General features: G+C 43.2%; 1 protein-coding gene across 4 annotated transcripts in view; it reads right to left on the reverse strand.

Moving 5' to 3' along the window:
* The window catches only part of LOC139389439 (cytosolic carboxypeptidase 1-like), a 43320-nt gene extending 16468 nt beyond the window's left edge, over positions 1-26852 (reverse strand). For 2 of the 4 annotated variants that reach the window (XM_071136198.1, XM_071136196.1), the window contains exons 1-12: positions 26698-26825; positions 25519-25582; positions 23272-23402; positions 13788-13855; positions 10373-10436; positions 9835-9981; positions 9494-9625; positions 2316-2409; positions 2146-2183; positions 1710-1918; positions 1257-1434; positions 22-116 (exon numbers count right to left, since the gene is read on the reverse strand). In XM_071136198.1, coding sequence (XP_070992299.1) covers positions 22-116; positions 1257-1434; positions 1710-1918; positions 2146-2183; positions 2316-2409; positions 9494-9625; positions 9835-9981; positions 10373-10436; positions 13788-13855; positions 23272-23402; positions 25519-25550 — 1188 coding nt within the window. In that variant the 5' untranslated portion in view covers positions 25551-25582; positions 26698-26825. Of the gene's footprint in view, positions 1-21; positions 117-1256; positions 1435-1709; positions 1919-2145; positions 2184-2315; positions 2410-9493; positions 9626-9834; positions 9982-10372; positions 10437-13787; positions 13856-23271; positions 23403-25518; positions 25583-26697 lie in introns of all 4 variants that reach the window. The other 2 variants (XM_071136199.1, XM_071136195.1) reach the window with 2 other exon arrangements.
* Positions 26853-27011: the final 159 nt, after the last annotated feature.

Raw genomic sequence — 27011 nt, forward strand, 5'->3', positions numbered from 1 at the left:
CTGCGGTCATGGTTCCTGTACCCTGGCGTGGTGGTCCTTATCCTCCTCCTCGTTCTCTGTGTCGTTCTCGGTCTCAACGTCATCGTTATCGTCGCTCTCGTCCACCACGTCATCCACTGGCAACCACACACGGGGACAAAGGCAAGATTGGGCTCAATTCCAGTTCTATTCAGTATTCAGTAAATCTGGGATTCAATGAATCCAGGAAGTAAACTGACATTCTTCTCAGAGAAGCATTGAGGACAATTGAAATTGGAATTATAATTTCAGTTTACAAGATCAAGGCGTAACCGGACTGGTTACAGGGTCAAGGGAGAGTTTCCAAAAAATATAAACAATTTTATTTTTATTTTTTACACTAAAATAATCTTAAATCCAATGTTAAATGATCCCAATGCTAAATATGATCTGATTTTAGCAAAACTCAGCCAAGATTGGTTGGTTGGATTGTGCACTAGATGAGAGGAGAGGTGATTGCAGTGTCGTTCCATTTCATTTCAGCAAGCCTTGCCCCCCTCCCCACCATCTCAGATTGTTCTGAAATGGTTTCCACAGCAACATATAAGCATTCACACATATATAAACATTCCTGCAACATTATTTTGTTGAAATATAATTTGATCTCTGAGAAACTAAGCTAATTGACTGCACCCAAATTAGCCCTTTTAATTTACAGGATTCAATAAATATAGTAACCTATAAAACTATCTGGACCAAACTTCCTCCGACCAATGAGCAAAACATGAGGGAACCCCCCCCATGGACCAGTATACAGTGTGACAAAATCCTCTTTCTTGTGCTTTTTGAGGTGGAACGACCCTGCAGGCAACTGTGAGAATAAGCAGACAGAAATGAGATGAGGAGAGAGATAGAGAGAGAGAGAGAGAGAGAGAAAGAACATCTGGCATCTTGATTGGGCACCCGGGCACATGGCTTAAAGAGTGAGGTGACATGATGAACAACAGTCAGTAAGAGTGAAAGTTCTTGAGTTAAGAGTTCCTTAATGTTAGAGGAGACTGTATTCTACTGTGTTAGTAGTGTGATACTAGACTGAGGAGTGTGACTCCGTAGCGGTTAGGCTACTACTTATTGTGACAAGTCTTACCCTATGGGGGCTTTGGTGTAGAACTGGTATATGGGTCTTCCTGAAAGGGACATCTGTGGTGGAGCGTGTGAGTAAACTGTGTGCAGTGACCATTGGGGTGATCTAAGTGGCTCCGCAAGCATTGTGAGTATAGTATGCGTGTGAGCCTCACCCCCCAGGGGCTGGTTGTAGAGCTGAGCGACGGGCCCTCCTGCCGGAACGTGAGGCAGCTGGTGGTGGAAGACACTCTTGATGGTGGGCAGAGGGAGGCGGTTCTTGGGGAAGCACTTCCTCATGATAAGGCTGGAGGTGTTGATCAGAGGGTCCAGAGTCCTCACTGGAAGGCACTCCTAACAACACATCACCATCATTACTACTGATCGTCATCCACACCGTCATCAGATTCATCATTTACCATCCGTGTTGGTGTAATGTAAAAGGTGAGACTCGAGGTGAGGGTGTTGTGAGGAGAGAGTTGGGATTAAGGCTAGGTGCATAGACAGAGGGGGGTGGCGAGAAGGGTCTCGAACCCCCGTCGCCAGGAGTATGTGGTCCAGAGTCGCGAACTTAGACTGCTACAACAGACTCCGGCACTACTTTTTGGGAGTTTTGTCACCGTACTCACAGTAGAGGTGTTGTAGAGGATCCTCATCCCGTCTGCGTCGATGAAGGCCTTGCGGCCCAGCTTGATGTTGGTGATGTTCTTCAGGCAGCCCAGGACGCCCTTGCGGATCAACATGTGGCGGTGGCGCGTGTCGTTGCGGTGCCAGTCCTGGTAGATGTACAGCAGGACGGGCACATGGGCCCGGTCCACCGCCCGCCGGGCATTCGTCTCTGAGGGAGGGAGGGTTGGATGGACGGAGAGGAGGGAGAAAGAGGGATTGGGAGGGTGATGGAGAGAGGAAGGGAAGGATAAAGGGGTGGATAGAGTGAGAGAGCGAGCGGGGGAGGGAGGGAAGGACACACTGGTTGGTAATCGGCACAGACAATAGCACTGTTACTGAAAAACCATGACATTGTCCTTAGACACTGCAGAGAGAAGGCGAAAAAAAAGTACTTACTGGATTTGAGCAAAGCCCCCAGTGTGTCCAGGGATACTCTGTTAAGTAAAAGACATCCAGAGAAAGGGGTCAAAAACAGCCAACCCCCACACACACACACACACACACACACACACACACACACACACACACACACACACACACACACACACACACACACACACACTTACTTCAGCAGACTGGTGTTCTTTTTGCTGTAGGGTCCGATGATTTTGAACATGAGCTCCAGCACTCCATTCTTCCCCAGGGACACAGCATTCACAGCTGAAGACAAACAAACTGAACCTCAGTGCCCTCCACAATAACACCATATAGGAGTTGGCTACAGTAGGTTAGTAACTGTCAGTCAGATTTATGGTTCCTATGGCAACAATAAGCAGTGCCCCCCCTTTGGATTTAGAGATTGTTGCGTTTATGAACACCTATAACTGACATTTCCTGCAATCTAGTGCCTAAGATTGCCTTTTTATATATATATATATATATATATATATATACAGTGCCTTGCGAAAGTATTCGGCCCCCTTGAACTTTGCGACCTTTTGCCACATTTCAGGCTTCAAACATAAAGATATATGTGTTTTTGATTTGTTAAAAAAGTTTGAAATATCCAATAAATGTCGTTCCACTTCATGATTGTGTCCCACTTGTTGTTGATTCTTCACAAAAAAATACAGTTTTATATCTTTATGTTTGAAGCCTGAAATGTGGCAAAAGGTCGCAAAGTTCAAGGGGGCCGAATACTTTCGCAAGGCACTGTATATATATAAACCTAAATTAGGAACACCATCCAATTTTTGAGTTGCTCATTCACCCTCTGGAATGGTGCACATACACAATCAATGTCTCAATTGTCTCAAGGCTTAAAAATCCTTCTTTAACCAATCTCCTCCCCTTCATCTACACTTCTCTTAATGTGTTGTAAACTCTGTGTGTATATATAGTGGTGCAGCCAGTCCACAAGGCAGCACAGCGCCTCTCTTACATTCTTTCTGGAGAACCCTGCCTATGACAACAGTACATTAGGTTAATAACTGTCTGTCAAATGTATGGTTCTGATCAGGGGTCTCCCCCTTTTAAAAAGGTTGTGCTGCTGAGTACATCCGGGGGGGTAGAGACCCCCTTTGGTATTTTTTGTGTGTTTTTTGAACACCTGTAACTTCCATTTCCTACAATCTAGAGCAAAACATTTCATATATACATACACTGCTCAAAAAAATCCGAGCAAGGGTAGCATTCCAGAGGGACATCAGAGACTGTAACGTCCTTTGCTTCACTGAAACATGGCTCACTGGAGAGACTCTATCCGAAGCGGTGCAGCCAACGGGTTTCTCCACGCATCGCGCTGACAGAAACAAACATCTTTCTGGTAAGAAGAGGGGCGGGGGCGTATGCCTCATGGCCAACGTGACATGGTGTGATGAAAGAAACATACAGCAACTCAAATCCATCTGTTCACCTGATTTAGAATTCCTCACAATCAAATGTAGACCGCATTATCTACCAAGAGAATTCTCTTCGATTATAATCACAGCCGTATATATCCCCCCCCAAGCAGATACATCGATGGCTCTGAACAAACTTTATTTAACTCTCTGCAAACTGGAAACGATTTATCCGGAGGCTGCATTCATTGTAGCTGGGGATTTTAACAAGGCTAATCTGAAAACAAGACTCCCTAAATTTTATCAGCATATCGATTGCGCAACCAGGGGTGGAAAGACCTTGGATCATTGTTACTCTAACTTCCGCGACGCATATAAGGCCCTGCCCCGCCCCCCTTTCGGAAAAGCTGACCACGACTCCATTTTGTTGATCCCTGCCTACAGACAGAAACTAAAACAAGAGGCTCCCACGCTGAGGTCTGTCCAACGCTGGTCCGACCAAGCTGACTCCACACTCCAAGACTGCTTCCATCACGTGGACTGGGAGATGGGATAACGTGGACTGGGAGTTTCGTATTGCGTCAGATAACAACATTGACGAATACGCTGATTCGGTGTGCGAGTTTATTAGAACGTGCGTTGAAGATGTCGTTCCCATAGCAACGATTAAAACATTCCCTAACCAGAAACCGTGGATTGATGGCAGCATTCGTGTGAAACTGAAAGCGCGAACCACTGCTTTTAATCAGGGCAAGGTGTCTGGTAACATGACCGAATACAAACAGTGCAGCTATTCCCTCCGCAAGGCAATCAAACAAGCTAAGCGCCAGTACAGAGACAAAGTAGAATCTCAATTCAACGGCTCAGACACAAGAGGCATGTGGCAGGGTCTACAGTCAATCACGGACTACAGGAAGAAATCCAGCCCAGTCACGGACCAGGATGTCTTGCTCCCAGGCAGACTAAATAACTTTTTTGCCCGCTTTGAGGACAATACAGTGCCACTGACACGGCCTGCAACGAAAACATGCGGTCTCTCCTTCACTGCAGCCGAGGTGAGTAAGACATTTAAACGTGTTAACACTCGCAAGGCTGCAGGCCCAGACGGCATCCCCAGCCGCGCCCTCAGAGCATGCGCAGACCAGCTGGCCGGTGTGTTTACGGACATATTCAATCAATCCCTATACCAGTCTGCTGTTCCCACATGCTTCAAGAGGGCCACCATTGTTCCTGTTCCCAAGAAAGCTAAGGTAACTGAGCTAAACGACTACCGCCCCGTAGCACTCACTTCCGTCATCATGAAGTGCTTTGAGAGACTAGTCAAGGACCATATCACCTCCACCCTACCTGACACCCTAGACCCACTCCAATTTGCTTACCGCCCAAATAGGTCCACAGACGATGCAATCTCAACCACACTGCACACTGCCCTAACCCATCTGGACAAGAGGAATACCTATGTGAGAATGCTGTTCATCGACTACAGCTCGGCATTCAACACCATAGTACCCTCCAAGCTCGTCATCAAGCTCGAGACCCTGGGTCTCGACCCCGCCCTGTGCAACTGGGTACTGGATTTCCTGACGGGCCGCCCCCAGGTGGTGAGGGTAGGCAACAACATCTCCTCCCCGCTGATCCTCAACACTGGGGCCCCACAAGGGTGCGTTCTGAGCCCTCTCCTGTACTCCCTGTTCACCCACGACTGCGTGGCCACGCACGCCTCCAACTCAATCATCAAGTTTGCGGACGATACAACAGTGGTAGGCTTGATTACCAACAACGATGAGACGGCCTACAGGGAGGAGGTGAGGGCCCTCGGAGTGTGGTGTCAGGAAAATAACCTCACACTCAACGTCAACAAAACTAAGGAGATTATTGTGGACTTCAGGAAACAGCAGAGGGAACACCCCCCTATCCACATCGATGGAACAGTAGTGGAGAGGGTAGCAAGTTTTAAGTTCCTCGGCATACACATCACAGACAAACTAAATTGGTCCACTCACACAGACAGCATCGTGAAGAAGGCGCAGCAGCGCCTCTTCAACCTCAGGAGGCTGAAGAAATTTGGCTTGTCACCAAAAGCACTCACAAACTTCTACAGATGCACAATCAAGAGCATCCTGGCGGGCTGTATCACCGCCTTGTATGGCAACTGCACCGCCCTCAACCGTAAGGCTCTCCAGAGGGTAGTGAGGTCTGCACAACGCATCACCGGGGGCAAACTACCTGCCCTCCAGGACACCTACACCACCCAATGTCACAGGAAGGCCATAAAGATCATCAAGGACATCAACCACCCGAGCCACTGCCTGTTCACCCCGCTATCATCCAGAAGGCGAGGTCAGTACAGGTGCATCAAAGCTGGGACCGAGAGACTGAAAAACAGCTTCTATCTCAAGGCCATCAGACTGTTAAACAGCCACCACTAACACTGAGTGGCTGCTGCCAACACACTGACACTGACTCAACTCCAGCCACTTTAATAATGGGAATTGATGGGAAATGATGTAAATATATCACTAGCCACTTTAAACAATGCTACCTTATATAATGTTACTTACCCTACATTATTCATCTCATATGCATACGTATATACTGTACTCTATATCATCGACTGTATCCTTATGTAATACATGTATCACTAGCCACTTTAAACTATGCCACTTTGTTTACATACTCATCTCATTTGTACATACTGTACTCGATACCATCTACTGTATCTTGCCTATGCTGCTCTGTACCATCACTCATTCATATATCCTTATGTACATATTCTTTATCCCCTTACACTGTGTACAAGACAGTAGTTTTGGAATTGTTAGTTAGATTACTTGTTATTACTGCATTGTCGGAACTAGAAGCACAAGCATTTCGCTACACTCGCATTAACATCTGCTAACCATGTGTATGTGACAAATAAAATTTGATTTGATTTTGATTTGAAAATAAAGGGAACACTAAAATAACACATCCTAGATCTGAATGAATGAAATATTCTTATTAAATGCTTTTTTCTTTACATAGTTGAATGTGCTGACAACAAAATCACACAAAAATTTGATTTCCATTGACAATTTATCAACCCATGGAGGTCTGGATTTGGAGTCACACTCAAAATTAAAGTGGAAAACCACACTACAGGCTGATCCAACTTTGATGTAATGTCCTTAAAACAAGTCAAAATGAGGCTCAGTAGTGTGTGTGGCCTCCACGAGCCTGTATGACCTCCCTACAACGCCTGGGCATGCTCCTGATGAGGTGGCAGATGGTCTCCTGAGGGATCTCCTCCCAGACCTGGACTAAAGCATCCACCAACTCCTGGACAGTCTGTGGTGCAATGGAGCGAGACATGATGTCCCAGATGTGCTCAATTGGATTCAGGTCTGGAGAACGGGCGGGCCAGTCCATAGCATCAATGCCTTCCTCTTGCAGGAACTGCTGACACACTCCAGCCACATGAGGTCTAGCATTGTCTTGCATTAGGAGGAACCCAGGGCCAACCGCTGGGTTCCTGGCGAGCACATGAAGGGCTGTGCGGCCCCCCCAAAGAAATGCCACCCCACACCATGACTGACCCACCGCCAAACCGGTCATGCTGGAGGATGTTGCAGGCAGCAGAACGTTCTCCACGGCGTCTCCAGACTCTGTCACGTCTGTCACATGTGCTCAGTGTGAACCTGCTTTCATCTGTGAAGAGCACAGGGCGCCAGTGGCGAATTTGCCAATCTTGGTGTTCTCTGGCAAATGCCAAACGTCCTGCACGGTGTTGGGCTGTAAGCACAACCCCAACCTGTGGACGTAGGGCCCTCATACCACCCTCATGGAGTCTGTTTCTGACCGTTTCAGCAGACACATGCACATTTGTGGCCTGCTGGAGGTCATTTTGCAGGGCTCTGGCAGTGCTCCTCCTGCTCCTCCTTGCACAAAGGCGGAGGTAGCGGTCCTGCTGCTGGGTTGTTGCCCTCCTACGGTCTCCTCCACGTCTCCTGATGTACTGGCCTGTCTCCTGGTAGCGCCTCCATGCTCTGGACACTACGCTGACAGACACAGCAAACCTTCTTGCCACAGCTCGCATTGATGTGCCATCCTGGATGAGCTGCACTACCTGAGCCACTTGTGTGGGTTGTAGACTCTGTCTCATGCTACCACTAGAGTGAAAGCACCGCCAGCATTCAAAAGTGACCAAAACATCAGCCAGGAAGCATAGGAACTGAGAAGTGGTCTGTGGTTACCACCTGCAGAACAACTCCTTTATTGGGGGTGTCTTGCTAATTGCCTATAATTTCCACCTGTTGTCTATTCCATTTGCACAACAGCATGTGAAATTTATTGTCAATCAGTGTTGCTTCCTAAGTGGACAGTTTGATTTCACAGAAGTGTGATTGACTTGGAGTTACATTGTGTTGTTTAAGTGTTCCCTTTATTTTTGTGAGCAGTATATATAGTGGGGCAAAAAAGTATTTAGTCAGCCACCAATTGTGCAAGTTCTCCCACTTAAAAAAATGAGAGAGGCCTGTAATTTTCATCATAGGTACACTTCAACTATGACAGACAAAATGAGAAAAAAAATCCAGAAAATCACATTGTAGGATTTTTAATGAATTTATTTGCAAATTATGGTGGAAAATAAGTATTTGGTCAATAACAAAAGTTTCTCAATACTTTGTTATATACCCTTTGTTGGCAATGACAGAGGTCAAATGTTTTCTGTAAGTCTTCACAAGGTTGGTATTTTGACCCATTCCTCCATGTAGATCTCCTCTAGAGCAGTGATGTTTTGGGGCTGTTGCTGGGCAACACGGATTTTCAACTCCCTCCAAAGATTTTCTATGGGGTTGAGATCTGGAGACTGGCTAGGCCACTCCAGGACCTTGAAATGCACCTTACGAAGCCACTCCTTCGTTGCCCGGGCAGTGTGTTTGGGATCATTGTCATGCTGAAAGACCCAGCCACGTTTCATCTTCAATGCCCTTGCTGATGGAAGGAGGTTTTCACTCAAAATCTCACGATACATGGCCCCATTCATTCTTTCCTTTACACGGATCAGTCGTCCTGGTCCCTTTGCGGAAAAACAGCCCCAAAGCATGATGTTTCCACCCCCATGCTTCACAGTAGGTATGGTGTTCTTTGGATGCAACTCAGCATTCTTTGTCCTCCAAACACGACGAGTTGAGTTTTTACCAAAAAGTTATATTTTGGTTTCATCTGACCATATGACATTCTCCCAATCTTCTTCTGGATCATCCAAATGCTCTCTAGCAAACTTCAGACGGGCCTGGACATGTACTGGCTTAAGCAGGGGGACATGTCTGGCACTGCAGGATTTGAGACCCTGGCGGCGTAGTGTGTTACTGATGGTAGGCTTTGTTACTTTGGTCCCAGCTCTCTGCAGGTCATTCACCAGGTCCCCCCGTGTGGTTCTGGTATTTTTGCTCACCGTTCTTGTGATCATTTTGACCCCACGGGATGAGATCTTGCGTGGAGCCCCAGATCGAGGGAGATTATCAGTGGTCTTGTATGTCTTCCATTTCCTAATAATTGCTCCCACAGTTGATTTCTTCAAACCAAGCTGCTTACCTATTGCAGATTCAGACTTCCCAGCCTGGTGCAGGTCTACAATTTTGTTTCTGGTGTCCTTTGACAGCTCTTTGGTCTTGGCCATAGTGGAGTTTGGAGTGTGACTGTTTGAGGTTGTGGACAGGTGTCTTTTATACTGATAACAAGTTCAAACAGGTGTCATTAATACAGGTAACGAGTGGAGGACAGAGGAGCCTCTTAAAAAAGAAGTTACAGGTCTATGAGAGCCAGAAATCTTGCTTGTTTGTAGGTGACCATAATTTGCAAATAAATTCATTAAAAATCCTACAATATGATTTTCTGGATTTTTTTTCTTCTCTCATTTTGTCTGTCATAGTTGAAGTGATCCTATGATGAAAATTACAGGCCTCTATGTGGACACTTACAGTTGGAGGAGTAGACCCGTAGAACCTGCAAGCAGGGCAGCAGCAGCTTGTGGTTCTGCAGGTTCTGTTTGAGCAGGTTCACAGTGACGTTCAGAGCTCCGTTCAGACGGGCTTTCACACCAAACTTCCTGTCTGGAGAAAGAGAGACAGAGGGAGTGTGCATGCGAGAATTTGTCTGTTTGTGGTAGGGATTATGGTTTATGGTAGAAGTTTGAATGACTATGTTAGGGCTCTTGTTACAGCGGTAGAGTACCCATACAGTGTGTGTGTGTATATATATATATATATATATATATATATATATATATATATATATATATATATATATATATATATAGTACCTTTTGGTCCAACCTTGGCCAGGAGTGAGTGGAGCTGCAGCATGAGCTCCTCGCTGGGGAGAGACTCTTTACTGCCACTTAGGACCAGCTGCAGCAGGATGCCTGTGCCCCCCTTGGACACAAACACACCAACCCTGCGCCCCCCACCTGGGACACACACACACACCTATCATTAACACAGCTTCCACAAATGTACAAATAACCATCTCAGTTTCCACAAGTCAATCAATCGCCACAGTTTTACACTGGCAGCCCAATTCTGATATTTCATTCCACTAATTCGTCTTCTGACCAATCACATTCGATCTTTTCACATCAGATCTTTTTCAGAGCTGATCCGATTGGTCGAAAAATATCAGAATTGGGCAGCCTGTGTAAACACAGCCTAACAAACCACCACTTCAGTCACACCATCTACCCAATCAAAGCACTGTTTCCACCCAAGACAATTTGACACTCATCAAATCAGAGAGCAAGACACTGTCAAACAGGAAACTGTTAGTTCCCATTATGCAGTTAAAGAGCGGTTATCACTTACCCACAGTTAACAGCTCATTCAGAATGTACAGAATGTTCAGGATAGTTTGCAGATCCTGTGTGTTCTATCAAAAACAGAGAGCATGCTGGGTATTACCAACACAAAATAACATGTGAGCAATGACAAACACATTCGTACATGTGTGCACACACATAGACAGACTAGGGCTGCTAAACTACCGGTAACATTGGTAATTTTAGTCATTATAATAATAATAATAATATATGCCATTTAACATATGATTTTATGCAAAGCGACATACAGTCATAAATGCATACATTTTACATAGGAATCGAATCTACAATCCTGGCATTGCAAGCGCAATGCTCTACCAACTGAGCTACAGAGGACCACAGGTAATCTATGGTAACTTTGGTAATTTATACTTTATATGAGTACATTTTTAGTTATTAAAGTATATTTTCTTTAAATATGTGTCCATATTGTCCATGAGTTTCTAGTGAACAGACCATATGGTTTTAGAGAAAATAACCTTGTTAATGAAAAAAGAAAAAGAAGCATCTAATCAACAATGGCATTATTTCTTATTAACTCTGCAAATCTTACATTTATTTTATTTTTTGACAACTGTCCCCAGTTTGGTGGCAAAACAATTACAACAGTGTTTCCCCAACTCGGTCCTGGGGAGCCCAAGGAGTGCACATTAGGTTTTTGCCCTAACACTACACAGCTGATTCAAATGATCAAAGCTTGAATATTAGTTGATCATTTGAATCAGCTGTGTAGTGCTAGGGCAAAAACTAAGATGTGTTTTTGGGAAACCCTCTTTAACAACAAAGACATATAAAATAAATAAAAGGGTGTAAAAATAGAAATAATATGTCATGCCGAAACCCTCATTATAAACACTAAGTTGGTGGGTTATACTTAGGATTATGCTTTAGAGTTTTGTCATTCTATTTTTTATTGTATATATATTTTACATGTGATAGGGCCACACAGAGGGCCAGAGAATTACAGACACATGACAATGTGAAGTACCCAAAAAGGCATATATATAGGTCATGTGATAAATTCCATAAAATCCTCGAAAGTTACCATAATTCTGGTATACTGGTAAACTTTGAAAGTTACCAGTAATATTCCCTCTTTTGCAACCCTAAGAAAAAACAAACAGCCATTCATGCACATAGATTTTAAGGCAGGAAAAACTGATATCCGTTTGACCAAATTTCTACCAGCATGTCACCTGTGCAACTAGAGGGGGGAAAAAAAATCCAGATCACCTTTACTCCACACACAGAGATGCATACAAAGCTCTTCCTCGCCCTCCATTAGGAAAATCTGACCATAACTCCATCTTCAGGATTTCTGCTTATAAGCAGAAAATCAAAACAGGAAGTATCAGTGACACGCTCATTTCAGAAGTAGTCCGATGAAGCGCATGCTAAGCTACAGGACTGTTTTGCTAACACGACTGGAAAGCGTTCCGGGATTCATCCGACGGCATTGAGGAGTTTACTACATCAGTCATCGGCTTCATTAACAAGTGCATGCATCGACGACGTCCCCACAGTGACCGTACGTACATATCCCAACCAGAACCAATGGAGTACAGCTGTGGACACCAACCGGTCAATCGTGATCGACTGGTTGATCTCCAAGCCATTCCTAGTTGATCACCAAACATTTCGGTAAAAAAAAAAAACGAGAAAGCCTTGCGTTCCAAATGTTTTTATTTGATTTGCGCTGTTGGTGGTAGGTGCACTTGATTCAGCAGCCCTAGCGCCGGGAAGGCAAAGTGTTCCCATTTTGAAGGTAGAACTCTGGCTACCTGACAGGCCCCAAGAGCAAATCAAGTGCACTTATAGGCCTACCGCTGGCCAATCAGATTGCTCAGATCAACGTTTCTGCACTGTTTCCTCACGCCATAGACTGTGAAAAGAAGCCTCAAACACACAGGAAAGTTGATAATATAAGATTGAAAAAAAAAAGTAAAACGATGACTAGAGAGAGACTCAACGAATCAGCAAAAAGCTGCTGTTTTTATGAGTAAGGTCATGTTTAAGTTGTTATTCAGCACTGTCAACACTTTTTTATAAGCCATGCGTGTTATCCCTCCACTCACGGTACAACCAGAGTCGGGTAAGAGGCAGCCTCACCGATGCTCCCTCCCTCCCCTCAGACTGAACATCAGATGCAGGCTACCAGTCCAGTACAAAATAAAAAAATAAATGCTCACTCAGCTGTTCCTCACAAGTAATACAACAAATTCTATATTACCAGTGTGGTCATATACCTAAAATGTAGAAAATTTATTTCAAAATGGTCTGAGAAGAACAACATTGGCAGGGCAATTCAAGTATAGCCAATATGCAGTAATAATGTATTGGGCTTACAACCTACTGCACAAACCTCAATGCTACAAAAGTGTTTTTAATTGGTTAATGTTGCATAGGCTTACGTTTTTGTAAGCCCTGTTTAAGCCCTCGGTCTGCTTTTTGACTCAGAAAGTGATCTTGACTCAGAAAAGGTTGGTGACCACTGGATTACAGGCAACATCTGCATTGAGCTAAAGGCTAGAGCTAGCACTTTCAAGGAGCGGGACACTAACCCGGACGCTTATAAGAAATCCCCCTACGCCCTCGGACGAACAATCAAACAGGAACTAGCGTCAATACAGGGCTAAGATCGAATGCTACTACACCGGCTCTGAAGCTCGTCAGATTTGGCAGGGCTTGCAAACTATCACAGATTACAAAGGGGAAACCCAGCCACGAGCTGCCCAGTGACACGAGCCTACCAGACAAGCTAAATGCCTTCTATGCTCGCTTCGAGGCAAGCGATTGATCTGTCATCAAATGATTTATAAGTACACGGGGAGAATAACTAGATGGCGAGATATAAAAGCCATTGCCGAAACCAAGTGTGTGCCATGTATCTCGGTGAGGACTATTATTTCCAATACTTTTAGGACACCATGACGTTGATAGTCCTTGTTATAAGTAAGCTGTACCCCTTTCACACTACTCAGCCGAGCAGAGCCGAGCGTACCGTACTGTTCCAGCCCGGTTACACATCCACCACAGTTGCTGGAACCCTGCTAAAAATATCAGAGCAAGCTCAGTTTGGTTTGGGTCGGCACGATAGTGAGAAATGACTACTCAACGATATTCCTTTTTATTAATGTGTTTGTCTCCTTATGCCCTCTGCTTATGATGTTTCAGTATTGTACATTAGCAGAATGTGGCATTATAAAAAAAATATATATAATTTAAAAACAGGCAGCCCAATTCTGATGTTTTGCCTAATTCATGGCAAAAGAGCTGATCTGATTAGTCAAAAGACCAACAGTTCAGAATTAGGCTGCCTGTGCAAACGCAACCCAAGCGACATGTGTGCTCGATTTCTGAGACTATATTAAACACCATAATGGAACGGGATGTGAACTCACCTCTAAGGTTGCCAGGATGACCTCCATGCCACTGGAGCCCTTGGACATGATCTCCTTCCGTGTCTTCTCTGAAACACAGAGGGACTTAAGTTACATGACGTTTCCCTTCGCCGTGTTATTGTTAATAGGCTACTATAGTAATGACTAGCCTAGTTATATTGTTGTGATTTTTACCATGCCATTTCTTAACCAAATAGCAGAATTCCTGATTTTAAAGTGAAAGTGAGTACTATATAAGCAAATATAAATAGCATGTACAGTACATTAAACGTTTCAAAACATGAGCCCTGCAGCTCTCCATTTACAGAAATTGTGAAATCCATTTGCTGCTGCTGTAGAGTGAAACATACTTTTTGAGAAAGAGGGCTCTGCCCCCCTCTGTCTAACCCCAACCCCCATTACTACCTCTCGTTTCTCTCCTTTTAGTGTTATCCTCAAGGGCGTAATTTACAGGAGAGACAGGGCGGATATATTTCCCAATTATTAGAAAGAGGCTAAATGTTCCTACCCAATGATACGTTGAAGTCAAAAATACACCACCTCCTGCCACAGGTTCTCTCTGAAACAGTCTTTACCACATGGATGGACGCAAAAACCCCGCAAACTTCCCGCGACAGCACCTCAACAATTAGTAAAAACACCAAGGGGACTTGCCCATCACAGAAAATTACCACATCAATCTGTCGCTCTTACACACGCGCACAAAAAGAGCACTAAAAACCAACATAGAGCAAACAAACACCAACACGACGAGGTCCGGAGCCTGCTGTTTTTTTAGTTTTACCTTGTCGTTAATTCCACCCACCTGGTGTCCCTAGGTCTAAATCGGTTCCTGATGAGAGGGGAACAACGAAAACATGCAGCGGAGCTCGCTGAGAGGGCCAGAGTTGAGTTTGAGGGCCCTAGTAGAAACTAACAGAAATAACAAGTCCAGGAAAGCAAACAAAATATAACTCAAGTCAGCAGCACCCAGGGCAGCTCGTATCCCATGAAATAGAGACATATTGCTGGTGTGGATGCTAGCCACACCACCCAGGCCAGTAGAGGTTTGATGGAGTGTTTGATTGAGCAGACCTAATGAACACGGGATGAATGGGAATATTTAAATGGAATGTGTGAAACATTTATAGGCTCATAAATAAAACACACTTTGCAAAATCAGGTTTCGGCACTGGAGCAGCTAGCGAGTTCAAACGCACGAGCACAACTCGACTCTCAGTGGCTGTGCGAAAAGTGAACTCTAAAAACATTTCTATCACACCGGACTTTTTAAAGCTCCTCGAAAACAAAACAATGGCTCACCGTTGACCCTCAAAACCAAAACAACATAAGTTTGGTCCATTTCCATGTAGAAGGACCCATAAGCACCAACATGTGAAGTTCATAGAAAGCCTGTCAAATTTGGTGTCAAATGAAAGCCAAGAGTCTATATGTTTGAGGAATAAAGGAATATATACATTTTTTCAACTATTTTTCATCCTAAAATTTGGAATAAGCAAATGCTTTGATTTCTGGTCAAGCAGACGGAAAAGGGGCTCTTAGAAAACATCTACAAGAAAAAGTATTCAAAACACAATCAAGCTGAAGTTAAGATCCTTGCCAACTAATATCAACATTTACATTGAATGCTGCAGAAATTATATGCCTTCTGCAAGTTTAAAAAGTATTGTCTTGCCATTCTGTTACAAAAACACTTAAATTGAAGATATTTTCTAATTTAATGAAAGTTCACAGAAGTAACAAGGTAGACCTACCAATAATGTCATTGTTTTTACTGATAACAATTTAGTTTATGATTTAAGTATTTTAAAACATGTCATTCCGTAACAGAATGTCAACAACAAAAAATCTGTAACAGAATGACTGCAACTGAATTGGCTACAATGGGACAGAGTAGTCACAAACCACAGTTGGGTCACCTGCTACAGTCCTCCCTTCCACTGGCATACTGCGATGTTCAAAATCTGAACTCATGAGTGGCCGCAGTTGCTCGCGGGCCTGTGTTTAAGGGCAACAACTACCCAGTATTATGGTACCCATGTTGTGTTATCTACACAAGCACTACCCAATACAAGGGTTTTTATTGGTTAATGAGGTATTATTCTAAAGCGAAATAGAATACAGTGGGCTTTACACAATGTATTTACTTTTAAGGTGAACCGTAAACACTGTCTTCAGAAACCAGTTCAACTTTTGGCAACTTTATTTTATTTGTAGAGTAGCGGTTTTAGTTTTGCCAGTACGAGATATACAGAGTCCAGAGAAACCTTTGTTCCTTTAGACAGTAACTTCACAAACCGCTCAAAGTAGCTAGCTACCTGTAGTAGATCTGCACTACAGTTGCTGCATGGCACTGCAGTACAGTAGTACTCGTCCTCCAGTATGTAAATGAGTGTCAGCTTGACAATACTTTTTTTTTTAAAAGAAACTCAGAAGTGACCCCTCTTCCCAATTTCAGAACACTATCTTTACTATCCTAGGTGGGCATTTAAGTTCTGGTCAAATCACCCCCCAAAAAATACACTTTTTGGCTATTCAACACCCTAAAATTGTTACTTTCTATACTTTCCCGAAATTACACAAGAATGCTACAAAACCTCCGGGGCGCCCTATTGTAGCGGGCATTGATGGAGTAACGGACCCTTTATCGACTTTCGTTGACTTATTAGATCACTCGCAGAACAGCGCCAGTCCTTTGTAAAAGACAGCAGCAGTACGGTCTCTAATATTGAGTCTCTTGATCCTCTCCCTGAGAATACTTTGTTAGTTACTTTTGATGTTGAGTCGTTATACACAAATGTTCCACACGAGGGCGGTGTTGAAGCCATGGACCATTTTCTTCTGCAACCTGACCCTAACATGCTGACCAGACATACATGTTATTCAATCATTGCACCCACACTGCTCGCGAGCGTTTGCATGGCCAGGCGCAAAAATAGTTGGTTCTATTTGGTTCTAAATTGGTTCTATTTGTGAAGCTCGACGGACTGCAAGTCATGCCTCTCCCATCTGCTTATTGGTTTTTAGGAACATATACCCACGTGAGTGATTGAAAGATGAACTGAGGTTCCCCCTCCAGTCCAGTCGGTTGAGCTAATGCACCTTAAAGTTGGTTGCCAACTGCTATATAACGTCCAAAGAAGAAGAAGCCTGAAGGAGGAGAGATTAATAGAACAAACTCGGTTGACCGTTTTATCTGTGGATTAATTGTTGGAGTAGAGGACCTTGTGCATTTCAGGTAAAATAACAACCCAATGTATATATCCCAGGACAAATTAGCTAGCAACAGCAATAAATGCTTTTTCGACCTGTCCTCAAATTAATCTAATTGGTCCAGAGTTTCAACCTGCGTGTTCTCAGTGCGTCTGGTGTGGGGAGACAAAATCAACAGTCAAGGACAGTCTCGCAAAAATAAGCATTCTTGCATTCTTACTACCCGCTATTCAAAGTGCTCGGAACAAATTAAGGGAATCGTTCACAAACATTGGCACATCCTAAGATCCGATGACAGTAATGTGTTTTCGGAAGCTCCTTTGGTCGTATTCTCGCGGGGCAGAAAAATCAGAGATCAATTAGCAAACTCTGATTTACCACCTCAAAATACCCCCACACAACGTCTATTTACGCCTCTACTGGATGGAAACTACAAGTTAAATGAATATGCTCAATGCAATGGCACTTACAAATGTAGATCCTTCAAACACTCCCATACAGGGAAACAAATCCCAATCAAAAGTGTTATCACGCGCTCCACTAAGGCAGTTATTCATTTTATTTTTAAAAATTGTGGGTAAAACAAAGCATGAATTAAAAGTACGAATCTCTGAGCATCGTAGCACAATTATGTGCAAAAACTCGACGTAACCAGTTGAGGCCCACTTTTTGGAAGCAAACCACTATTTAGTCCCTACGTTATATTGGCATCGAACATGTCACCCTCCCTAGGAGAGGCTGCCTGGATCTTTCATTTAAAGACTCTAGCTCCCTTCGGTCTTCTATTTAGATCTGTAAATGAACCAATGATATCCAGCCACACCCGTCCATGATTACGGACACCTGTGTGTGTCCTTTGAAACTATATAAACTAGTGACCTGCAGTGTTTGTCATTATACCCCGATGAAGACAGCGTGTCTGTGAAAACGCTGGTTATTAGGTTATTCAATTATTGCATCTGAGCTCCTAGAGTGCGGCTCTATTTTATTTTTCAAGGACCCCCCCATACAGCCTGGAGTACACTGATGCTAATCGCCCCCAAGCCCAACCACCAGACCAGGACACAGCTCGTAGCACCTCCCCCTGCACTCTTAAGGCACTGTGACGTGTGACCAATCCTAGAAGGTTACTACACTACCCAGCCTCCCCTCTTCACTCCACCTACTCAGCATTCAAGCAGCCCAGACATACAGATGGACGGGGCAGACCAGGCTGCGTTCCAGCCAGGTGCCCGCCTATACAGACAGCAAGCACAAGGCCCAGGCGCGGAGAGAAAGACAGAGGAGGCAGTTGGCCTGTTGCGTCCGTGCGTCTGATACTGCAGCAGTCATTATTCTCTTCCTCCCTCTCTCCTATTGGGGACTGTATATGAGGACTGTGCGGACGTCTCCCAAGTGGGGCTGGCTGTGACAGGGTGTGGCCGGAGGCCGAGCCCGATTAGAGCTGTAGTGTGCCGTGAGTGCAGGGTTTAGGAGTACCATAGAGTTGATATCCCTGCAAGAGGGACGTTCCACCGAGAGAGAGAGAGAGAGAGAGAGAGAGAGCGAGAGATAGCTCACATTTCAGCCTGCACCACTGCTTTGAGACAGCATTTCCTCTCTAGAAAACTGGATTTCCATAATAAAAACATACTGTGTTTGTGGGTGAAAACCTATTTGAGCAACAACCAAATGTATAATGTGATGATCTCTAATGAATCCAAAAGAGCAGATCAATGACCTCTATTGCCAATATCAGACATTGGAAAGTATGTCCTGCCCATTAATTGTTTTTATTTTTTATTTTTAAACTGGTGTAATGCTAAAAGTCAAGATTTGCTAACAGGCTATGAGCTTAGAACAAAGAAGGATCTAGTCAAGTTAGTTACCTACCTAGCTCAGATCAGCAATCTGAAGCTTGGCGTGACAAACCAATATGTTTGTGTCTGAATGCTGATCTTGACGTGTTCTTCAATCAATGTTGATGTCCAGTTCACTTGTTTCCATTTTCAAAATCTCCGTGGACTTTGCTCTAGCGCAGCAAACCTAGCACCATGGGTCCACCACTGACCCGTGTCATCACAACAGATGCATATGCGAGTGCCTACAACAGAAGTGTGTCATGCGAGTCTCTCTGACATTTGAATATCTAACTATGCCAGTTATCTCAATAGCATAAAATACATTTAAAAATGTGTCTGAACACACAGTATCACATTGCTGACTAATGAACTTAGTGACAGCCCAGCTAGCACATTTGGTTTCTTAGAAGTTGTGGGAACGTACGTTTTCGGTTTCCCATTGGTTCTGGGAACGAAGCCACACGTGTCCTGAAATGTTCCGCATTGACTGACCTTCATGTCTTAAAGTTATGATTGACTGTCATTTCTCTTTGCTTATTTGAGTTGTTCTTGACATAATATGGACTTGGCATTTCACCAAATAGAGCTATCTTCTGTATACCACCCCTACCTTGTCACAACACAACTGATTGGCTCAAACGCATTAAGGAAAGAAATTCCACAAATGAACTTTTAACAAGGCCAACCTGTTAATTGAAATGCATTCCAGGTGATTACCTCATGAAGCTGGTTGAGAGAATGCCAACAGTGTGCACAGCTGTCATCAAGGCAAAGGGTAGCTACTTTGAAGAATCTCAAATATAAAATATATTTTGACTTGTTTAATTAACACATTTTTGGTTACTACATGATTCCATATGTGTTATTTCATAGTGTTCATGTCTTCACTATTATTCTACAATGTAGAAAATAGTTTAAAAAAAATAAAGAAAAACCCTTGAAGGACTAGGTGTGTCCAAACTTTTGACTGGTCCTGTATATATTTTTTAACATTTGCTAGGTAATTAACATTAGCTGTAGCTACACCAAAACGGCAGTATTTTTCCTATAACTTGTTCTCCATCTTCCTTTTTAAATGGCGAGACAAGTTTCAGCACTTTAATTTCCATGACTGATCAAAAATAGTTCTCTCATGCTCCCTCGTTTCTGCAGCAGACACAGTGAGCAATATGTTTGGAACATCGAATCGCAATAAAAACGCAGTATAGAATCGCAATACATACAGAATTGTAAATCAGTAGTGTAACATATCTAAGTAAAAATACTTTGAAGTTCTACTTAAAAAAGGAAAGACTCACCCATTTTGAATGTTATTTTGTGCATCTCTGAGCGATGTTCTATCAATTCCCGGGGGTAATTTCATGTGCATCTGAGCTAATGCCGTTCAAGCAGGCAGAAACGGTATGATGCAAAAGTCATCATACCAGATGTATTTCTGCCTGCTTTAAAAGTGAATAGCTCAGATACACATGAAAATGCCAACAATCAATAGAACATCAATCAGAGATGCACAAAAAACAATACAACATTCAAAATGGTTGAATCGTTCCTTTAGGTAGTTTTTAAAAGTAAATTAAAAGAACAAAATTAAAAGAACAAGAAAATCGTGCCGTCATGTCTGCTTAATATAAGGAATTTTATGTATAGCGTTTGCTTTTACATTTTACTCAAGTATGACAATTGAGTTGTTTTTCCACCACTGTACGAAGTACATTTAAAACCAAATATGTTAAAACTTTCACTCAAGTAGTAGTAGTATTTTACTGAGTCTCACTTTTACTGGAGTATTTTTTTTTATATTTGCCTATCTTTACTTCTACTCAACTATGACAATTGAGTACCTTTTCCACCACTGATCGTGATACATGTAGAATCGCAATACATATCGTATGAGCACCTAAGTATCATGATAATATTGTAGCGTGAGGTTTCCGGCCCTAAATACGATGGACCTTGTATTAAACTCTAAAAGACCTCGACTTTGCCGATGATCTGGCGGTTTTATAACACACACACACACACACACACACACACACACACACACACACACACACACACACACACACACACACACACACACACACACACACACACACACACACACACACACACACACACACACACACACACACACACACACACACACACACACACACACACAGGGTACAAGAAGAAGTAAAAAAGGGACAGAAGCAAGTCGGACTGTTTAACTGCAGCAACTGCAAGACAGCTCTTTCCCATCAACTCAGCAAAGGCAGTCCAAAACAATCAAGTAGCAATACTTGGATTTACACACAGTTTTACATACCTAGGGAGCACCATTGCATTATACCTACAGTAGGGGTACACGCATAGACATCTGCACTAGGGTCAAGAAAGCCCGAACAACCTTCAAAGTTCAAACAAATCTGGAGGTCAAGAAAATACAGCACAAAGAGAACTCTAAACCCACTAGAGCTGTGTACCGACAACACTTCTATGCCTACATGGTTACGAGTACTGAAAAATGGTTGAACTAAACCTGAAAAAAAAAAACATCCATCCTCCACACAACTTGGCGCCAAATAATCATGAATGTCATATTTTGTCCGAAACACTATCGAACTCCCCCTTCCTCAGACAAACAAAGCAGGACGCTACGGACACAATACTCAAAAGATTCCGCTTGAGCTGGATTGGACGCGTTCAAGGAAGAACGCAGACCCCATTCCAAGAGAAGAGCTGTCCACTGGTCTCCAGAAGGAAGGCCCAACACAACATGGCAGAAACCCATAGGGACGGAGCTCCAACAACATTAGCCTTAGAGTTGGGGTACATTACAAAGGAGAAGATGGCCAAGACAGCCTCCGCTGCTGCCATATGCGCCAGCCGGCATAACAGGGGTGAGTGAGTGAATCATGTGTGCATAATACTGAAAGTAATGACAGTAATACTGTAGTGGGTGTGAGGTGATGTGCAGCCAGGAGAAGAATACAAATAATGTTGAAGTGTTGTTACAGGCAGTTGTTGGAGCTTGGCGGTACAGGTGAGGTAGAGGTTTGGTGCAGCTGAAATATTAATGCAGCCACAAAGAAGGCAATGCTATATGAGGGTAGAGATCAGGGTTCTCCACAGATCAGGGGTCTCCATTTTTAAACAAGACGGTGCTGCTGAGTACGGCGGGAAGGGTGGAGGCCATATCCTGCAATCTAGAGCAAAATAAATACCCTATTAGGGTGTGATGCCTGGCCTTAAATGAGTGGCGCAGCCAGTCCACAAGGTGGCGCAGCTCCACTCTTACATTCTTTGAGGAGAAGCCTGGAGATGTTGAGCAGAGACACAAGTGCCTCAACAAAGACATGCGTAAGCTGTCTATGATACAGATGTGATAGGGTGCAGCTATGATAAGACTGTACTGCCAGCAATTATTCAGCGTAACACGGAACCCAAACCGGCTGCGCGCGTGCGCCCTCGTGCACAAATTTGTTTTGTCCCCCTACACCAAAAGCGATCACGACACGCAGGTTAAAATATCAAAACAAACTCTGAACCAATTACATTAATTTGGGGACAGGTCGAAAAGCATTTAACATGTATGGCAATTTAGCTAGTTAGCTTACACTTGCTAGCTAATTTCTCCTTTTTAGCTAGCTTGCTGTTGCTAGCTAATTTGTCCTGGGATATAAACATTGAGTTGTTATTTTACCTGAAATGCACAAGGTCCTCTGCTCCACCAATTAATCCACACATAAAACGGTCAACCCGAATTGTTTCTAGTCATCTCTCCTCCGTCCAGGCTTTTTCATCTTTGAAGTTATATGGTGATTGTCTGGTAAAAGTGTAGATGCCAACCGGCATAACAGTTCATCTTTCAATCACCCACGTGGGTATAACCAATGAGGAGATGGCACGTGGGTAACTGCTTCTATAAACTCAGACTTGAACACTGATCAAACATCTCTGGAGAGACCTGAAAATAGCTGTGCAGCGACGATCCCCATCCAACCTGACAGAGCTTGAGAGGATCTGTAGAGATGAATGGGAGAAACCCCCCAAATATAGCTGTGCCAAGCTTGTAGCGTCATACCCAAGAAAACTTGAGGCTGTAATCGCTGCCAAAGGCTGCTTCAACAAAGTACTGAGTAAAGGGTCTGAATACTAATGTAAATGTAATATTACAGTTGTTAATTTTTAATACATTTGGACACATTTCTAAAAAACGTTTTTTTGCTTTGTCATTATGTGTTGTGTGTAGATTGATGAGTAAAAAAACACACAATGTAATCCATTTTAGAATAAGGCTGTAACGGAACAAAATGTGGAAAAAGTCAAGGGGTCTGAATACTTTCCGAATGCACTGTAGGCTATTATTTTCCAATTGGCCTTTCCAGAATGGTTCAAGCAAATATATGGTCATTGTGTAACCCAGTATATGCTAGTACTCTTCTCACCCTGAGTCTGGATGAGGTGGAGGATTTTGGCAGTGATCTGCCTGCCAATCTCAGCGTCCGCCAGCATGGCCTCCCTGTTCAGCCTCTCCAGCTGGCCCAACAACATCAGCACCCTGGAGTTACTGGGAACACTGGGAGAGAGAGACAGAGGTTTAATACTTAACATATACCTTGGCATCAGGTCATGCTCTCATAAAGCAAATAGTCATTAGGCACCAGACAGAGGGGAAAAAAAGGACAGAAATAGAGAGCGACTACCTGGACTCGTCCAATAAGAAATGCTTATTTTCCCTTTCTGTTGTGAAACATTTTATTTTCCATAGTGCGCCCTAATGAACAAAACTATGCTCTGGTTATATTACGCTGATGTGGGGCAGTGAGGCCAAAGGTCACAGCCATGCGAGAGAGAATCTAAATGTAGAAATAGACATAATGTCTTTCATATGCCCTTATAAAGACAGTGAGAGACCAAGGGAGAGAGGGAAAAAAGAGACAAACAGACCAAAATACACTAAGAGCAACTGAGTGAGATACTGCTCAAACAACACAAAAAGACAAAATGCACACACACGCCTTCATGCACTTACATGCTCACAGACATATTTGCTAGACTAAACAGCAGAGACAGTCACACTAAGAAAGTCAAACAATCTACCAAGCCCAGAGTTTATCAAAAGTTAGCCTATAAATTGAGCTGCCTACGCCATTGAAATATTAGGTCTGGGGCTGGCACAATTACTGCATAACCGTGTAGTTATGAATGTCATGAAAATAAAATAAAAGTCATAACAGTTTGAAAAAGTGTATTTAACGTATACCCAGGAATCAGGAAGAAATGGAAGAAAAAGGACAGAAAGTGGAGAGTACCTGGACTCGTCCAATAAGAAATTATTATTTTCGCTGTTGCGTGACAGCGGACTGAAGATGGAATGGCCGGACTTTGTGCAGTTGAGTCCATTTCTGCGGTAAAATGGACTCTTAAAAATGTGATGAAACTTTATTTATCCTTGCTGAAACAAGCAAGGTGTTGTAGCAAACAAGTCTTTGGTTGCCTTGGCAACAACCCCCCACAATACAGCACGCTCTGCTACCGCACGGCAAGTGGTACCAATACACCAAGTCTGGATCCAACAGGACCCTGTGTTGACCCTTTTTTGCACAAACTCAATGCACACACACTGAGTGCTAGCTAGCTATAGTACTGACCAGGAAAATGAAGCTAACCAAGAATATCAACGGACTATACAGCTACAAGTAGTGAGCATGGACTATACTAAAGTTAAATGTCTTACTTGTGATGAAATGTTTTCCACACACATACAGTGCCTTTAGAAAGTATTCATACACCTAGACTTATTCCACATTTTGTTGTGTTACAGCCTGAATTCTAAATTGATTCAATTGACTTTTTCCCCCACGCATCTACACACAATACCGCGTAATGACAAAGTGAAAAAATGCTTTAAAAATATGTTTGCTAATTTATTGAAAATGAAATACTGAAATCTCACATACTGTACATTGCCTTCAGGAATGAGTCATACCCTTTCCCTTATTCCACATTTGTTTGTGTTACTGCCTGAATTCAAAATGGATTAAATAGATTTATTTCTCACCCATCTACACACAACGACCCATAACGGCAAAGTGAAAACATGTCTTAAGAAATGTTTGCTAATTTATTGAAAATAAAATACAGAAATATGTCATTTACATAAGTATTCACACCCGAGTCAATACATGTTAGAATCAACTTCAAACACTATGCAAGAATAATGTAAGACTAATGCTAAAGTAACAAAAGGCAAGTTATTACAGGCCCCAAACAGTTATTGACCCCAGCAGTGAGTGTTTTACAGAGGAACCTAAAATAGCTAGGGTCACAATGGCATCATGACTGGCCCTGGCTGGTTTAATGACCTGTGGTTGTGTTGTCCTTAGACTGATCTTTTGTACTTTATTTAACTAGGCAAGTCAGTTAAGAACAAATTCTTATTTTCAATGACGGCCTAGGAACAGTGGGTTAACTGCCTTGTTCAATGGCCGAACGACAGCTTTGTACCTTGTCAGCTCGGGGATTCGATCTTGCAACCTTTCGGTTACTAGTCCAACACTCTAACCACTAGGTTTGCTCAATGTCACAAGACATTGAGCAAACTACAGTGTATAATATGAGGGCAAGGGGCAGTGTATGAGAGAGTAATCTGACAGAAAGAACTGTTTGTGTCCGAGACAATGGTTACTCACCCTTTCTCAGTGGTCATTTTGGGCTTATTCATTTTTTCTCACACACGTCAACATTTCACATCAACTGCAAATAAAGAAAAGCAAGAATCAGCAATGCAACACAGTTGTCATTCCCTGTCTGGACTTTAATGTTCACCCCTGTAAATCCCAGTCTATCCTTTCTATTATATCCTGTGGCAAGATGAGATCAGCAACATGCGGAGAGATGGTACTAAATGAACAACCCGTATCGATAAATCCAATGTAACAAAATAGGGCCGGTCGTGCTGTCCATCAAGCTCAACTTGTTTAACCAAAACAAAAGGGTGTCCAGTAGAATTAACGGGCTCCAGTGTCAGGAAACGAAAGAGCTGCGACTATGTCATTAAGCTACTTAACTAAGGAAATCAGACCAAAGGCATTGCAAGCCAATAGGAGAAAAAAACTAGAAAAGAGAGAAGACAAATGTATGCAGACATTTGACCTGGGTCATTAATGAGTTATTACCATTCATTATGTCATTGATGATTTAAAACAGTGTGTAGCCTATACTGTAAGCATCATTCCTGGATATAAAATTGGAGGCCATAATTCACATTTTAAAAATTCAACAAAGATGTAACTAGTGAACCTACATGTACAGACAGTTGTTGTTAGCCATGGGGACTGAAATGAAAAACCGAGAGAATCCTGTTCTTCACTCAGTCGACCTGGGCTAGTCTGCCCTGTTGTCAGTTATTTGCCTTTGCAGCAAGCATCTTCAGCTAGCTAACGTTCAGCTATCTATCTTCAGCTAGCTAACGTTCACATCAACGTGTGAATAGCTAAATGTCCCAACTGCTGTAGACGGGCCTAATCAATGTAGCTAACGTTAAACGGCATCTGGCCAGACTGGCGATCTGCCAAATGTGTTGTTACAAAATGCACTTATTCAGATCTTCATTGACAACAACATCACTAGAGTTAGCACAACGGCTAGCTAGCTAACTAGCAGTGACCGACTGGTTTACGAAATAACTGGCTGGCGGGTAATAAGGACATCACAGCCCCCACTGCACCTGCTCAATGTCCATTCGGTTTCCTAGCTAACGTTAGCGTAGCTAGCTAGCGTTCCTGCTAACTTAGCTAGCCATTTGGAAATAATGTCAGAGACGTGCACTAATATGCAAAAAAATATTCAAACATAAACATTTTACGAACCTAGGTATATGGAAAGTTAGTGTTGTCCCATTAGGACGAGGCAATCCCTAGATGTAAGTGTGTTGCCTGAAACGATGACCAGATGTACAAACCCCCTACTGGTTTGGAGAACTGTCAAGAAGAACTGCCAGGAACCATGAATAACGCGAGAATGCAAATTTAGTTTTGAGATGTGACGCGAAAATATGCGACCGAGCATCTCAGAATGAACGCATACTGTAAACGCGGATCAAAGATCAGACATAATGTAGCAATAACATATAGGGCAAAACCCCCCCACACTGACCTAGAGCCAAGAAATGTAAAAAATAAAA

The sequence above is a fragment of the Oncorhynchus clarkii genome, chromosome 30, assembly GCF_045791955.1.
Source record: "Oncorhynchus clarkii lewisi isolate Uvic-CL-2024 chromosome 30, UVic_Ocla_1.0, whole genome shotgun sequence".
In the NCBI taxonomy this organism is placed as follows: Eukaryota; Metazoa; Chordata; class Actinopteri; order Salmoniformes; family Salmonidae; genus Oncorhynchus; species Oncorhynchus clarkii.